Raw genomic sequence first — 15,844 nt, forward strand, 5'->3', positions numbered from 1 at the left:
AGCCAACATGCTACATATCTACAAGGTGAGATACATGAACACAAACGCCATCCGCCAATAGGTAGGATTAACATCAGTGATCATGGCAGCTAGTGGAATAGAGTTGTTGATTATATGACTAAATTGAACTCGAAGTCTACCTACTAAGCTGCCTCTTTAGCAAACTATCCAAAAAACTACTTGTCAATGAAGGGTTACTATGTACCGCAAAACATTTGGAAACGGATACTACGGTAAACTCTGTGGTTGTATTGAAAAGTCGAACATCACAAATAGCATAAATCTATTGCGCAAACTTGATTCCTTAAAGCCAGTGTGTGCTGTTTATAGGAACTTCCATTTCAAAATCATTTTTCGTTTTCGATTCTTCGGATGGGTCATACATACCTTACATGTTCATATATATTGAAAGGCGAAGATAATCCTCGGTGCATAGGATGTGATGAGCTATTCAGAGTTAAACATTTTTATTGGACTGCAGTGACCTTCTGTCTACTCGAGAACGTTTTTATCGTAACATTACATGTCTAAAATCCCTTTTTGAAACTGTTGAAATTTGTGAAATTCTACATTACCTGAAAGATGTTGGTCTATATAACGGACTATGACGTACCATTTTAGTCTTTTCTGTAAATATACCCATTTAATATTTTTAACATTTGTTTTTTACCTTTTGGTTTGTTTAACGTTATTTCCTTTTGGATCGCTGTGTGTTTTACTATTTGAAGGCCCTAATGACCTTTTATGTGTTGACGGGCCGTTAAGAATGTAATAATAATAATAATTTGTTCTCATTACATTCTTGCACAATTTTGTAACAGTATTGTTTTTTATGATTATTTTTTCAATGGTTCCGTGGCTCATATTCAACTTTCTATTCATAGTAACAAACCCTTGACCTTTTAACCCTTTAAAGCCATTCCCAGAAAGCAGTTTCTGTAAGTAAGAAATGGAAGAATTCTGAGGTAAAAATCGTGAAATTCATGGATATTGTGCAGAAAACCATTATCTATTTACAGTAACTGACCTTAACCTTTAACCTCCACCACACACACCCAAAAAAAGGCAAGTTGAAGCAAGTAATTCTTCTGCAAGGAGGCAGTGGAACATGTTAAAATGGATAAGAACTTGACATAGTTGTTGCTGGATAACAATGCCTATTTTCGTTCCATTTTAAACATTTCATTGATTTTAAAGGGATTAGCAAGCAGGCTTAAAGCCTATATTAATCTTCTCTGTACATTTTGGGAGAGTGGTGTAATTGGTGTTTGGTCCCTGTTGAGTTTACCTGGCTTTACAGGTAAAAGTGATCTTACATTTCAGTGTTGCCTGGTTGAACAGGTAACATTACGTTATCTGAGAGTGCTTAGACAATGTTAACTTAATTCAAAGGAGGAAACTTACAGATTGTGTCTCTTGTTTTGATAGGAAATGATTAAATCACTCTCTGGACGAGAGTTCACCTGATGCAAATGTAAACAAACGATTAAAATACTTCCAGTAACTGGGGAAAAGGTGGATATTTTCATAATCTTTACAATAAATTATGTAATTAACAATTATACCATATTCTACTTGTACAATTTTTGTTTTCTCCAAAGTACACAACAATAAAACAAAAGTGTGTAACAGTGACTTTATTGATGATGATGATGATATGATGATGGTGATGATATAATGATGGTGATGATGATATGATGATGGTGATGATGATAGGATAATGATGGTGATGATGATAGGATAATGATGGTGATGATGATATGATGATGATGACATGATGGTGATGATGATGGTCACCTGTGAGCTGACAGAAAGATTATTGCCAATCAAATTTGTAAAATACAGAACTGATGACAGAAAAATTGGTTTTCTGCCCGACTCTAATTCATGATCAGTGAGGACTGTCTAAATATATTTGACAAGATTATCACTTCAGTCAGAATCCCTTGATGTCTGTTAGGCAAAACTGGTAATGCATAATTCTCCAAAGTCACTGTGTTACGTTTGCCTGTTTTTCCTTTTTTCGTAGTTTCTCCATTACAGACGTATTGAGACACTTTTGCAGTAAAGAGTACAAGGTCTGGGAGGAACTAACACACTGGTTCATTGCCTGTAAAATATATACAATAAAGTTACAAAGCTTTATACATTATAACCAACCTAAAGATATAATATCAGGTAATAGCATTTCAAAATAAAAAGTAAAAAAAGTGCGTCGGCATTTTGATGTTTTCTTTGAACCAGCATGTATAATCCAACACTTACTTCTTTATCAGAAATCTTCTTGTTTATCAGAAATCTTCTTACACTAATCATATTAAAACTTATGGAACAATCTGGTATCAAGTATTTCATTGGTCCACAATTTTACTATTTCTAAATGACATTAGGAACATCAGACTCTCACCTTCTTCATGTCCTCAAACTCCACTTCTCCCTTGGAGGTGATTGCCGAGAGTTGGTTTAGGGATGGCATGTAACCAACCGTGACACTGCCATGGTTCACTGGGTTATCATCCTGAAAATAAAACAATCTGTTGTCTTGCACAAAAAATTTCACAAACAAAACAGAAAACATTACTAAGGCAATCAAGAGAGGTTACATGTAAAACGAAAAACACACGCGACAAAATAGAAATAAATGACAAAGTATAACTGTGCTAACAAATAACACTAACAGATAGCTGAACATTTACAAAGATAATATGAAGTATGATAAAATCTACATTAAATATCTAAGATATCATCATTCCTGAGATGTGGAGTAAATTTGTACAGATGTACACACAATCAAGCACCCACAGATTTCCAGACAAAAGGAAAATTCTATACCTCTCTTTATAAGTGGGGTAAGGATTACAAGTTAAATCATGATAGTCATGTGATTTACAAGCAGGCTTATCATCATTATGGGACCCATGACACCTTTCATGCTAATTGGTATTCTTTTTTTTTGCTTAACCAGGTAACAAGCTTCACTTCTGCTGTAAGGTAACCTTCAAGTTACAGAAATTCATTAGTTAAAGAATCCTTTTAAAATACTAGCCGCAATATACCACTCCACTGAGATTTGTATTCTTCTTTAGCTCGATTGGTTGATCCAGAAGGACCAGATGGCCAGCAATTCTTGAGATGAAAAAAAACAATAAATAAAATTCTATATATCAAATTTACCATATTCCCAACAGCAATCGCAAACAGAATAACCCCTGGTTTTACTAAACTGAATATGAAATTGAATGTTCATTGACAGAACCTAAAAACATTACGTAAGTTTATTAAGATTATTTCAAGTTCCAATTACAGGTAATTGTCTGTTTTATATAAGACTTCTCTGCTCGTATAAAAGGCAATTTTACATTTATGTTCCTAACAGTTTTTATCTAATACAGACATAATGAAAAGATCAGTACAAAATCACACTTACATAACAGAATTTTTGCATAAGGAACTTGCCTGAGATTTGTATTCTTCATTTTCTGTGGGATCCAGAAGGACAAGATGGCCAGCAATTCTCTAGAAAAAAAACAATAAATAAAATTCTATATATCAAATTTACCATTTTCCCAACAGCAACCCAAGCAAACAGAATTAGTTCTGGTTTTACTAAACTGAATATGAAATTGAATGTTCATTGACAGAACCTAAAAACATTACGTAAGTTTATTAAGATTATTTCAAGTTCCAATTACAGGTAAATGTCTGTTTTATATAAGACTTCTCTGCTCGTATAAAAGGCAATTTTACATTTATGTTCCTAACAGTTTTTATCTAATACAGACATAATGAAAAGATCAGTACAAAATCACACTTACAACAGAATATTCTACATAAGGTTTAACTTATCGCAGAACACCTCACTACAAGGTCAAACTTACCATAGAGAACTCAAAAGGGTCAAACTTACCACAGAACACCGAATCAAAAAGTTAAACTTACCGCAGAACATCCCACACAAGCTCAAACTTACCATAGAGAACTCCAAAGGGTCAAATTTACCACAGAACACCCAATCAAAAGGTTCAACATAGCACAGAACATCCCACACAAGCTCAAATTTACCACAGAACACCCAATCAAAAGGTTAAACTTACCACAGAACATCCCACACAAGCTCAAACTTACCACAAAACACCCAATCAAAAGGTTAAATTTACCACAGAACATCCCACACAAGCTTAAACATACCACAAAACACCGAATCAAAAGCTCAAAGTTACCATAGAGCACCCTGCTACAAGGTCAAACTTGACAAAACAACAACCCAGAACAAGGTCAAATTTACTGTTGGGCACCATTTCACAAGGTCAAACTTGCCAAAAAACATTTAACGACAAGGTCAAGTTTACTATGGGACACCCTTTCACAAGGCCAAAACCACAGAATAAGCTACCACAGATCAAACATACCACAGAAACCCCCATTTAAGGTCAAACAGTAACTTACCACAGAACATCCGACCACAAGGTCATACATTTCTACACCCGCATTAGCCAAGGCGACTGAAGCACAGGTAATTGCAGCTGCCAACGCTTATAAACAAATAAGTAAAACAAAAACAATTAAAGATTACATAGTTCAATTGCAGTAGTAACAGAAAAATGGTAAAAATTCAGATTTAACTTACATTAAGGTTAAGTAAGTAGAATGACAGAAACATGTCACAATGGTGTACATTTCATATTGCAGGGGAAGTAATTCACCTTTCATAAAGAAGTCTTCTTTTACACAAAAAATTTCAAAATCAGTTTTTATTACAAAAACATGGTAACATATCATCTTGAAAATGATTTCAGAATGAATTGTATTTCCTTACTCCTTCCTATGTTGTTCTTTTAGACACAAACATGGTTGGGCATGCAGTGTATAAACCTGCACAAGGCATCATAACAAGCAATAAAGAGTCTGTCAGGTTACAGACACATACCAGTGGACACAAGATGTAATATGCAAGTGTTGTCTTTGATCCTAGTAGTCAGGTATTGTTTCATGTGTAGAACTTTAAAAGTTGTTGATAGTAGGGTATACACTACAGTGTAGAAAATAGTGCATGTGTTCTTAGTCATCTCTCTACATATAGAGGCACACAGACTCCGCACCAATTCCAAACCCACAGTCTATATTACCATATGTATTTTGTCACTATGTATTATGTAAATTGTATACATATATGAACCATGGGTTTGGAATTAGTGCCAAGTTCCTGTATATAGACAACTTTACTTGAGTCTCAATTCATGTTAGATTCATAGATGAAGATTATAATTTTTCATTTTCCAAACTTCTACAATAAATGTTTAAATCATCAACATAATTTTGTTTATTTCTCGTTCAACCTAGTAAACTGAGAAAGCAGTATTAACTGCCAGGCATGAAGATATTGCTGTACAGAGGTAAAACACACCTTATCCTGGATATCCTCATGTACCACATCCAGTAAACAATATATCTAAACACTTTTGTATTATGACCAAAAAGACATGAATCAGACTGCGTAGCAGATTTCTGGATCTCTTAGGTATGTATCCGTATCATTTGTCTGACATTAAGTAGTTGACTGTAATGAATCTAATAACATTGTCTTCAGTGATTGTTTCCAAAAACAACTAAGAAACATATCAACACATTAAAAGAATCTTAATTCAAACTCAAATTCAATACAAGTAGCGTAATTATGAAAAAATTTTCATAGAACCCCCCCCTTAAAAAAGTGCAAGGAGAATAAGACCAGGTGCTCCAACAGGTTTAGCATCTTTTGCTTGATCAACAACATCTGCCATGTCAATCTGTATATATTTGCGGGGGGTCAGGTGGCGCAGTAGTAATGCACTCACCTTTCACCTAGCCAACCGGGGTTCGATTCCCGGAACGAACGTGACAAGGTAAGGGGTCACCTGCCTGACCATGTGGGTTTTCCCCGGGTACTCCGGTTTCCTCCCATAATAAGGCCCCTCGCGCGCTTACATCTGGGCCACCAAGAGTGATTAGTATAAGCTGACATAACTTGTTTCGCAATTGTAAAATAAATAAAGTTTTTACTTTTTTTATATATATATTTGTTCCAAAATCACCATGCATACTGAAGAGTATCAAACATGTCTGTATTCCTGGATATCAAAGCACAAATTAAATTCCCTAATTAGCACAGTGAAGGGTAAAGTATTAGCCCCATCAAATATAATACCTATAAATTGTTTAAGATTTTTCCGCAGTTATTTGGTGCAGTGATTAATCTTAATGAACTATTATGAAGAAAATTTAACAGTAATTAAATAGATAATATAGTTTCTTTTACAAAAAATTGATGTTGTCCACTTCTATACTATCATATATAAATATTCAGTTTTACCTGATCCATCATTCTGTAGAACTGTCACATATATGTCCACTTGAGCTTTTGGAAATTTGTGCTGTAAATAAATATGATAATGAATACTTCAGACCAGCTATCAGATTCAGAAGAATGTTGATACAATGTTAAGAGCTGAAAATATCTGTTATGATTTAAAATCAGTAAGTCTTTATAAAATGTAACACATGAACCAGTTCCCTGCAAACTAGAACCAACGTTTGATCAATTTCTATGGACAAAGACTGTCTCGACCAAAGAATCCTGTAATGAGAACCTCATGATGTAGTCAACACCAATGTCCCGAAGTCAATAAAATCTGATAAATCTTTCCTAGAACTGCCGTGGATACCTGAGGTATAAAGAGTCCTCACTAAATGAATGTGATAAAACTGTAAGGAGTACACACAACACGACCAGTTCAGATACAATACACGATTTATTTTCACCCCAAGTTGCTTACATGTTTCAGGTCTACGTGACTTAGTCTAAGACCTGAAACATGTAAATGACTTGTGGCAATCGTGTATTGGATCGGAACTGGTCATGTTGTGCCCACTCCTTATGGTCTTATAGTGAAGTGTTGTATTCTGAAGTTTTAAATCAACGATTCAGGACAAAGTGGAAAGAGACGGATATGGGATAAAATATACGCCTGGCATAAAACGGCAAGAAAAGAAAATACAGTTTATGAAGAGACATGTGCTTGCAAGTATTTTTGAAAAAAAGAACATAAGACAAATGAGACAATATTTCTGAAGATTCTAGCTAATCGTACCACCTATCATATATATGCAAGATCACCAATTTGACCTGTTTTTACTATAAACTTTTTGTCATTTCATCATACTAGCTATTTTCTGTCTTAATAAACATGATATCATGGTGAAGTAATTTTGATGGTTTTATTACCATTTTGTACACTGTATACCTCGGTACTGATATACCTCTGACTATCAATTTTTATGAAGAAAGTAACAGTGTAGCCATCGTGATGCCATACATCAATTTCTCCTGGTAGCAATATACAATATCACTACATCTGATTAATTGGTGCTAAATTATGACCTTCTTTTAGGTTTTTTTGGAGCAGATAATGGGCTCCATTCCAAATAGGAATTACCCATTCTGAATTGTAATTATTTTAGATCTAAACCAAATTCCCAAAATTTGCAATTTAATCCTGAAAATGCCCTTCAAGTTCCCTTTTTATCAATTTTCTTCCCAAAGTGAGACAAAAGCTTTAAACCAGTTGTTAAAAAGCCTTAAGGATTTGCAAAAACATTAGTCAGTTTATGGATGTGTGAGTTACTGTTTAAACCTTTGAAAAAGTTTCATACATTACCAATTCTTAACTTATTCATCCTACAATATGGGCAGTGAGGGAGGGGGCAACAAATAGCCTCCAACTCTAAGTAAGAGTGTGGGCTTACTACAGGATTCTGAGATAGTATATGCATGTAATTCTTCTGATTACCAATACATGTAGGTGGGCTTATTACAAGACCAAGATATTACACATGTTAGCATAATAATGAACTCACCATACACACAGCTGGTTCAAGGGCATCTAAAAGCTGTACAGACAAATCTTTCTCTTCACTGTCCTGTTGGTAGGAGCGTCGGTAGCGACATGAGAACGTTGCATATTTGAATACACAGTTGATGATACCCTTCATGCTGAAGTCTTCCTTACGACCAACCTCCCTTGGGCCATACCTGAATTTGGTTTAAATCATTATCATTTACAGAACTTGTCAATCACAGACATTATTAGTCAGTCGAAACTTTATGCCAAAAGCCAAAAATAGACAACAAGCATAAGTATAACTTTAAACATCCGAAATCATGAAAAAAAATAAACAAAAATCCTTGATATTGAAAATAATGTCTCACTTGAAGTCTTTTCAAAAATACCTTCTAATCTTGAACAAAACTGTTGATTCAGAAATCAGATCTATCACCAGAAGTATCTCAGTATGAGAACATTGTGTATTTGAGTCTGAGTATAATTTAATGACACGGGGGGTGGGGCCTGTATTTCTTGTGAGGTAATCTGTTTGGTTCTACAGTATAACAATGCCATGCACTGTAATAGAATATAGTTCTCTTATTGCCAAAAAGAAAATGTTCAGTATTAACAAGCAATCAGACAAAATAAATCGTATTTGTCCTTCATAAGAAACTGAATGTAAATTAAGACTTAAGTTGATAGAAATTCAGAAGCTCGTATGTTTTAAAAAGTATCCTGTGATTTTTCTTGTAAATGAGTCATTGATAGATATTTTTCAGTAAGATTTCAGAGTTAAAAAATTTAATTAATGATTTTAATAAGCAAGTAAATCTTAAACAAAGATCACCAATCAACTACAAGTTGTACTAGACAATGAAAACAACCTGTGAGATGGTTCCCGAGATCAAAGGTGTTTCACTCTTGTTGGCTTCTTTTGAAAATCTTGTACATACATTGTAAACATTTTTACTTATATTGTTAACCCTTACGCAGACATTGTAAACCCTTGGCCCTGTATTGTAAACCCTTACACAGACATTGTAAACCCTTGGCCCTATATTGTAAACCCTTACACAGACATTGTAAACCCTTGGCCCTATATTGTAAACCCTTACACAGACATTGTAAACCCTTGGCCCTATATTGTAAACCCTTACACAGACATTGTAAACCCTTGGCCCTATATTGTAAAACCTTACAGACATTGTAAACCCTTGGCCCTACATTGTAAACTCTTACACAGACATTGTAAACCCTTGGCCCTATATTGTTAACCCTTACACAGACATTGTAAACCCTTGGCCCTATATTGTTAACCCTTGGCCCTATATTGTTAACCCTTACACAGACATTGTAAACCCTTGGCCCTATATTGTTAACCCTTACACAGACATTGTAAACCCTTGGCCCTATATTGTAAACCCTTACACAGACATTGTAAACCCTTGGCCCTATATTGTAAACCCTTACAAAGACATTGTAAACCCTTGGCCCTGTAATGTTAACCCTTACACAGACATTGTAAACCCTTGGCCCTATATTGTAAACCCTTACACAGACATTGTAAACCCTTGGCCCTATATTGTTAGCTTTCAGACCTATATATTGTCAACCCTTGGACCTAATTGTAACCTTTTGGACTTATATATTGTAAACCGTTGGATATATATCATAAATACATGTCCCTGTATCGTATTACTTTGCATCTACATCATAAAACCTTTGACTTTTATTATAAAACCTTTAACCTTAATTATGAAAACCTTGGACCTATATCATATACACTTGCATCTACATATAAAACTTTGGACCTTTATTGTAAATCCTTGGATGTACAAGATAAATTATAGCACCAACATTGTAAATCCTAGGACCATATATGTTTAGGTAGTTACTTACACTGCACACATAACCTTAGTGTTATCCTGTTCTATATAAGCTGATCCCCTCGCCTGACTCACCACATCTGCCTTCAGGTCTATCAAAATAAATGTATCATGTCACATTCGGTATCATCATGAACATCTAGTAAATCATTATTAATATTAATCTGTATAATATTTTCATATTCCTGAAAAGAAAAATCCCATAAACAACAACCAAAAGTCATACTAAAATGACATGACCAATGAAAATCAATAGACATTAGCTTTTGTCATCCCATCCATAAAGAGGACTAAGGTCTGCAGGACATATCTGTTGTCTACAACATATTCACAAGTGTCCTTCTGTAAGTTTGTTTGTTTGGTTTGTGGTCTCTAAAAAACAGCCAGGTCATTTTCAAACTGGGTCTCCTTGTAACAGCTAGTTGTTACCTCACTGACCAACATACAGATGGACCATCACGTCATTCAAAGCAATTAGAGTAAAATAAGAGAGAAATATTTTGCCCAAGAACACGATTAAATCAGCACAGTTTAACACAAACTGTCATACAATATAGGTAAGGTGCACTGAACCACTGCAAGAAGCCCAGAGTGACAATTAATAATTCATCCTAATCAAGGAGTGAACTTACAACATATTACAGGAAAATCATTACAAGTTTTAAATCTATTGAATGGCTTTATGTATCAGTGGGCTTATTCTCAGTCAGGAGCTTATCATACAGATTTTTTTAAAGCTTTTTGGAATCAATAAATGGACTTTGTTCTCATTCGTCATTATATCTATATCTGAGTCAAAGTCCAAAAACTTGTTATACAATGTTTATTCTTCTGAACATTTCCTTCCCCATCACTAATTTTCTTCCTTAAAGAAGCAAAAATGCTCCATCCCAAACCAGTGGATACAAAATATCTGTAAAGAGTGCACTTCAGGAACATAGCAAGTTTCTGGCATTCCAAGACTAAACCTTCATTTATTGCCAAATGTGAAGGCAACCAGAAATTTGCTTTATTCCAAATGTTCATGGTTTAACTGTAAAAATATTATGATGGAAAAACTGTAGAGATGTTTTTTTCAACTACAAATATCTATGCCTTAACCGCCCCTTTAATGGCAATGGAGTCAGAATTGGAAAGTGAAAATATGTGCAAAATATCTTTTAGCTTTTAACTAGGCAAGAGTATTCTAAGTTTTTGTAATTTCATTTGAGTTAAAATAGGTATTTGAAATCATATTCAAAAATCACTGTTTCACCACTGACATGACAGACACTCTTATGCACCTGTATGTATATATTATAATATGCCACTAATGCATGTACTCACATATTGGTCGCAGTGTGTCAGTGGCACGTCCATCACATCGTTTTTCTGTGAGAACCTATTCAACAAATAAAAAAGAACAACCTGGGTAACTTTCTTAGTTCATTACTAATAAAAATGTTAACTGACACTCTACAAAAATTTGTATGTAAACCTTATTTATTTTCAAACAGTTGCAAAAGAAATATAATTTAATCGCTCATGTTGGGCTGGTTGAAACATGTGAGAGGTTTTACAACAGGAGGAAACCATAGTGTCCTGGAACAATCCATGTGGTTGGGCAGGTGACACCACATCTTTGCACATCCAAATGAGGAAATGAACCCTGGTTGCCTAACAAAAGGCACGTCACCACCTGACCACACAAACTCACTGGAAATTATATACATTTACTTCTACACATTCAATATATTTACCGGTAATTTGACATATTCAATATGGATATTTTTTAGACTGGTTTACTCTACACTTATAAAACCTTTGTTAAATTTTAATCATGCAACTTTTCATATTTCTCTTGCAATCAATTCATTTGTCTGAATACCAAAATTTACAGCCCATAATGCTAGCAAGCAACACAACACTGGCTTAAAGTTATGATCTTAAGTTTCCTCTGTGAATTTCAGATGTTTCACTTCCAGTCCATTTTGCACCCAATATCATTCACTTGCGCATTTTTCAACCCAATGTCACAGTCCAAAAATGACAGTGTGTTCCTACCTCTATTATTGTAGTGTAAGAAATTAAATTTTTTTTTGCAATCTAAACAACAACTCATGCATATATTTTATTATTGTTTTCATCATAAATATTAATTGTCAGCCAGGAACTGCCAAATCTGTCGATATTATACCTCTAAAAAGACTTACACTGTCTGAGTATGATTTAGAGAATCCCTTACACTGTCTGAGTATGATTTAGAGAATCCCTTACACTGTCTGAGTATGATTTAGAGAATCCCTTACACTATCTGAGTATGATTTAGAGAATCCCTTACACTGTCTGAGTATGATTTAGAGAATCCCTTACACTATCTGAGTATGATTTAGAGAATCCCTTACACTGTCTGAGTATGATTTAGAGAATCCCTTACACTGTCTGAGTATGATTTAGAGAATCCCTTACACTGTCTGAGTATGATTTAGAGAATCCCTTACACTGTCTGAGTATGATTTAGAGAATCCCTTACACTGTCTGAGTATGATTTAGAGAATCCCTTACACTGTCTGAGTATGATTTAGAGAATCCTTCAAAAAAGTTAATGAAACACTTACCCAAAATAAATTAAAGATTTTTAGCATCGAGTGTAAAATGAAATTACCTCCACTGCAAAACAAACAATAAACTAATATTGGTGTGAAACATTGTAATGCAACAGAAGTCAGATCGAAACATCAGCATACTAATTTGCACATGTCAACAGTAACTTCACAGAAGGCTTATTTTTGTACTATCACCATGCTTGGGATGAGATATTCCTGTGTCTGAAATGTTTTTTTCAATTTTCTTTTTGAGGCACAACACTTACTGCCCACAGAAATGCTCTACACATTTACAACTAGTCTATCTTTTATTTTTGTATTAGTCGCATGTAAATAGTCAGAATCTTTCAATTCAGACCAATCATCAGACTAAATATAGACATACATATAAGGTTTTTCTCTCATTTCCACCTGTGTCAGATAGGCCTGTCCAGGGTAATAAACATGGTCATGATAGACGTTTATTACACAGGCGCCTGTGTAATAAAGCCTCGCGCGCAGAGTAATTCATAGTTTTTTTCCCTCGCACTCATCGACTATGTCCTCGTCAACCACTTCATCCACAAACATGCATAGTCGATTGGAGTCGTTGTTTGCAGGGTCGTATTTACAAAACTGATCTATAAATATCAACATCACCAACTCTGGGACTCAGCCTTTCCGCCGTCGTCCACATGTAATTGAAAGTGACAGTGACTAACTTTCCTCCTGTCGGTATGGCTCGAAATGTGTGACATAAGTGACGTCATCTCACAAGCAAACGAAAAATTCCATTCATAAATGTGTAAGATTTAAAAGATTACTATTGACAGTAAAGCAGTATTAATAACTTGACCAACATGTTCAAAGATGTTAAATGTGTTTATGATATATTATACATTGAACAATAGTAAATATTAAAAAGAAAAGTGTTGTTTTATTGCGTGTTTTAAGGCACTATATTTGAACACGTATGCATGTCTCTGGGTGACATATTTGACAGAGTATTTGACCCGGCCCAGTTGAAGTAAAAGCAGTTAAACACTGACGTTGGATGTTTACATTCACAGTCCATATTATGTTTTCGACTGCAAACATAGTTTGCGAAATTCGGGAATGGAGAATCTATTTCAGCGATTTTTTTAATGTATATAACCCAAGAAAAAAATATAGAATTCTGAAAAATTGCGGCGTCCAGTGCTGGCTACCGCGAGGTGAGTGCAAATATTTGATAATATGAGATTAGAAATGAAAGAAAAAAACTCTTTTCTATATGGGTTTGTAGGATAGGGATCCGAGGGTTTTTACCACATTTTGTGATCCAGAGGGTGGAATATCCCTATCCTACATACCCATATAGAAAAGAGTCTTATAGTCATATACGTCCCTGATTAGTGTTATCAATAAAATTACAAATAATTACATGTGTAATAAAACAAACTAAATAAGACACCCGTGTACATAAATCGGAAAAAAATCAATGTGGCACTACTTACAATCATGCAATTCAAGTTATATATATCCTTATAACGAAGGTAATTATTCTGCTATTTGGATTGGGTTCGAAAACAGAACTTAAAACTCTTTCAAGAGGAAACCTTTCGGCTGCTTGAGCGTATTCATCATTTCAATTGTCGAAAACGAGAATACTATATGAATTCCCATTGACTTAAATATGCAGTATAACTACACTTAAAGTCCTTCGATCATACATGTACCTGAGTACATATATATATATATACATATCCATTTTCCTTAATGGTACGAGTAAGTCCCTCTTGCATAAACCCAACTATTAAATCTGTATACCTGAACCTTTTGTGGTTTTAGATAGACATAAGGACTTTTAGTTTCTTCTGGTCCCGTTAAGCGTCTGGAATCTGTAGGCATGATCGTAATAGTCGGCTATCAGCCGAAATGTCTAGGCGAATTTCAAACTTTGTTTATAATATGGTCCCACATGGCGAACCCGGATATTGCAGTAACAAACTAAAATGCATACTCGAAAGCGTTTCGTAATGTCCGGAAAGACTAGGCAGTCGCGTTAGACTCCATACATTAAACTGCAACGTTCTTACTTAAAGGGAATTTTTATGATATAATTGGAAAGTTGACATTCACTTGAGAAAAGACATATATATTTATGTACATTTTTTATATATCACATGTATTTTGAAATATGAAAAATATCTTATGAAAGATATCTTTGACTACACAAAGACATTTTAAAAAATGCCAACGTGTCAACCTAATCATAAACCAAACTAAAATTCGATAAAACTAGGACAAAATATAAACTAAAAGAAAAATTTACACGGAAACTCATGGAAACGGAGAATAGGACCAGATGTTCCGAAAGAGTAAGCATCTTCTACTTTATTGACGACACCCGCTATGTATACCTTATTGGCCAATCCAAGTAAGTAATGTCACTTTCTCAAATGAGAACAATATATACAACAACGGAACCAACAGGCAAACTAACGAGCATCAAAAACGTCCTGCTTCGTATCGCACAAAGAAATGGAAAGAAAATTTCTAAATGAGAACTTTATGACGACCGTAACAATTTCCCCTGTTTTATATAATCCTGCATCTTTTAAACTCTTTCTAACGAGTTTTTCCGTCAGTTGACACACAGGTGAATCCATAGCACCTTTCAAGTTTTATAGTTTGATACAGCAGAGTCAGATAATGAATTAAATTGCATATTGCAATAGTTTCGTCCTTCTAGGATTTGTCAGTGATGCCAAGGACCTAAATTTTGAAACTAACAGAATTCTGAAATGATGATCTTTCTTTTTTTAATCGGATTGAAAATGTCATTTTAAGTCTGAATGTAAAAGGTGCTAGTATTTCTCCTACTGAAAACTTTTATCATATGTCAATATCAAAATGATTTTTTTTAATATTTAAAGTGGGTGCATATGGGATAAAATTTCTTTGTTTCAGTTGTTGAATAATCACATGGTTTAAACAGAAAACTAATCATTTTAATGTACAGTTGAAACTCTTTGTCACGAAATCGTTTGTGTCGGAATTCCGTTTGGGTCGAAATAATTCCCCAGTCCTGATTTTTCCTCTTCTATATCTTGGTAATTTTAGTTCGGATGATTCGAATTTCATTTAGTCGAAATTTCGTTTGAGTCGAAGTGATTTTTCAGTCCCTTCCATTGTAAAGCAAGGGAACAATCACTCGTTATCTCGAAATTAGTTTTTATGTCAAAACATCGGCACATCTTCTGGCGAAATCGGTTAATGCATACCAGGGACGTCCCTGTACATACACAGAGTAGAAAGTCATCCGTACCCACAACACTTTGACCCTGATGATTCATTACTAGTTTAAAAATTGGCTTCTTAATTAGTGTCACCATCCTGTAGTAGTGACTTACCTGTATGTTAAACAAGTAGGGTGTTTACACCAGACATGAAAACATTTAGCTTGGTTATGTACACCTTCAGTAAAAATCAAAATACAACCCCGTCAAATCAGTACAAACTTTTTGCCAAAATCTGATCCCCACCATTC

General features: G+C 34.5%; 1 protein-coding gene across 2 annotated transcripts; it reads right to left on the minus strand.

The window, feature by feature from the left end:
• Positions 1-1,621: 1,621 nt before the first annotated feature.
• LOC132546445 (exosome complex component MTR3-like) lies at positions 1,622-14,267 on the minus strand. 2 transcript variants are annotated; one of them, XM_060210157.1, is made up of 9 exons: positions 14,122-14,267; positions 11,075-11,129; positions 9,762-9,840; positions 7,894-8,068; positions 6,350-6,410; positions 4,447-4,532; positions 3,457-3,516; positions 2,408-2,518; positions 1,622-2,110 (listed from the first exon to the last, which is right to left on the minus strand). In XM_060210157.1, the coding sequence occupies exons 1-9, from the start codon at positions 14,200-14,202 to the stop codon at positions 1,991-1,993; spliced, it is 828 nt and encodes a 275-aa protein (XP_060066140.1). In that variant the 5' UTR covers positions 14,203-14,267; the 3' UTR covers positions 1,622-1,990. The 2 variants fall into 2 exon arrangements, with proteins under 2 accessions (XP_060066140.1, XP_060066141.1); XM_060210158.1 differs by lacking the exon at positions 14,122-14,267 and adding an exon at positions 12,346-12,394.
• Between the last annotated feature and the right edge of the window lie 1,577 nt (positions 14,268-15,844).

Source organism: Ylistrum balloti, unplaced genomic scaffold (genome assembly GCF_031769215.1).
Source record: "Ylistrum balloti isolate Yb309-2 unplaced genomic scaffold, AGI_CSIRO_Ybal_v1 Utg369890, whole genome shotgun sequence".
NCBI classification, from domain to species: Eukaryota; Metazoa; Mollusca; class Bivalvia; order Pectinida; family Pectinidae; genus Ylistrum; species Ylistrum balloti.

Excerpts from the sequence above, each read along its gene's own strand:
- LOC132546445 (XM_060210157.1), bottom strand. The coding sequence starts at position 14,202 with ATGCCTACAGATTCCAGACGCTTAACGGGACCAGAAGAAACTAAAAGT. Across the intron at positions 2,519-3,456 it reads ATGAAGAATACAAATCTCAG|GATGATAACCCAGTGAACCA; the intron begins GCAAGTTCCTTA and ends TTTTATTTTCAG. Across the intron at positions 2,111-2,407 it reads AGTTTGAGGACATGAAGAAG|GCAATGAACCAGTGTGTTAG; the intron begins GTGAGAGTCTGA and ends TATATTTTACAG.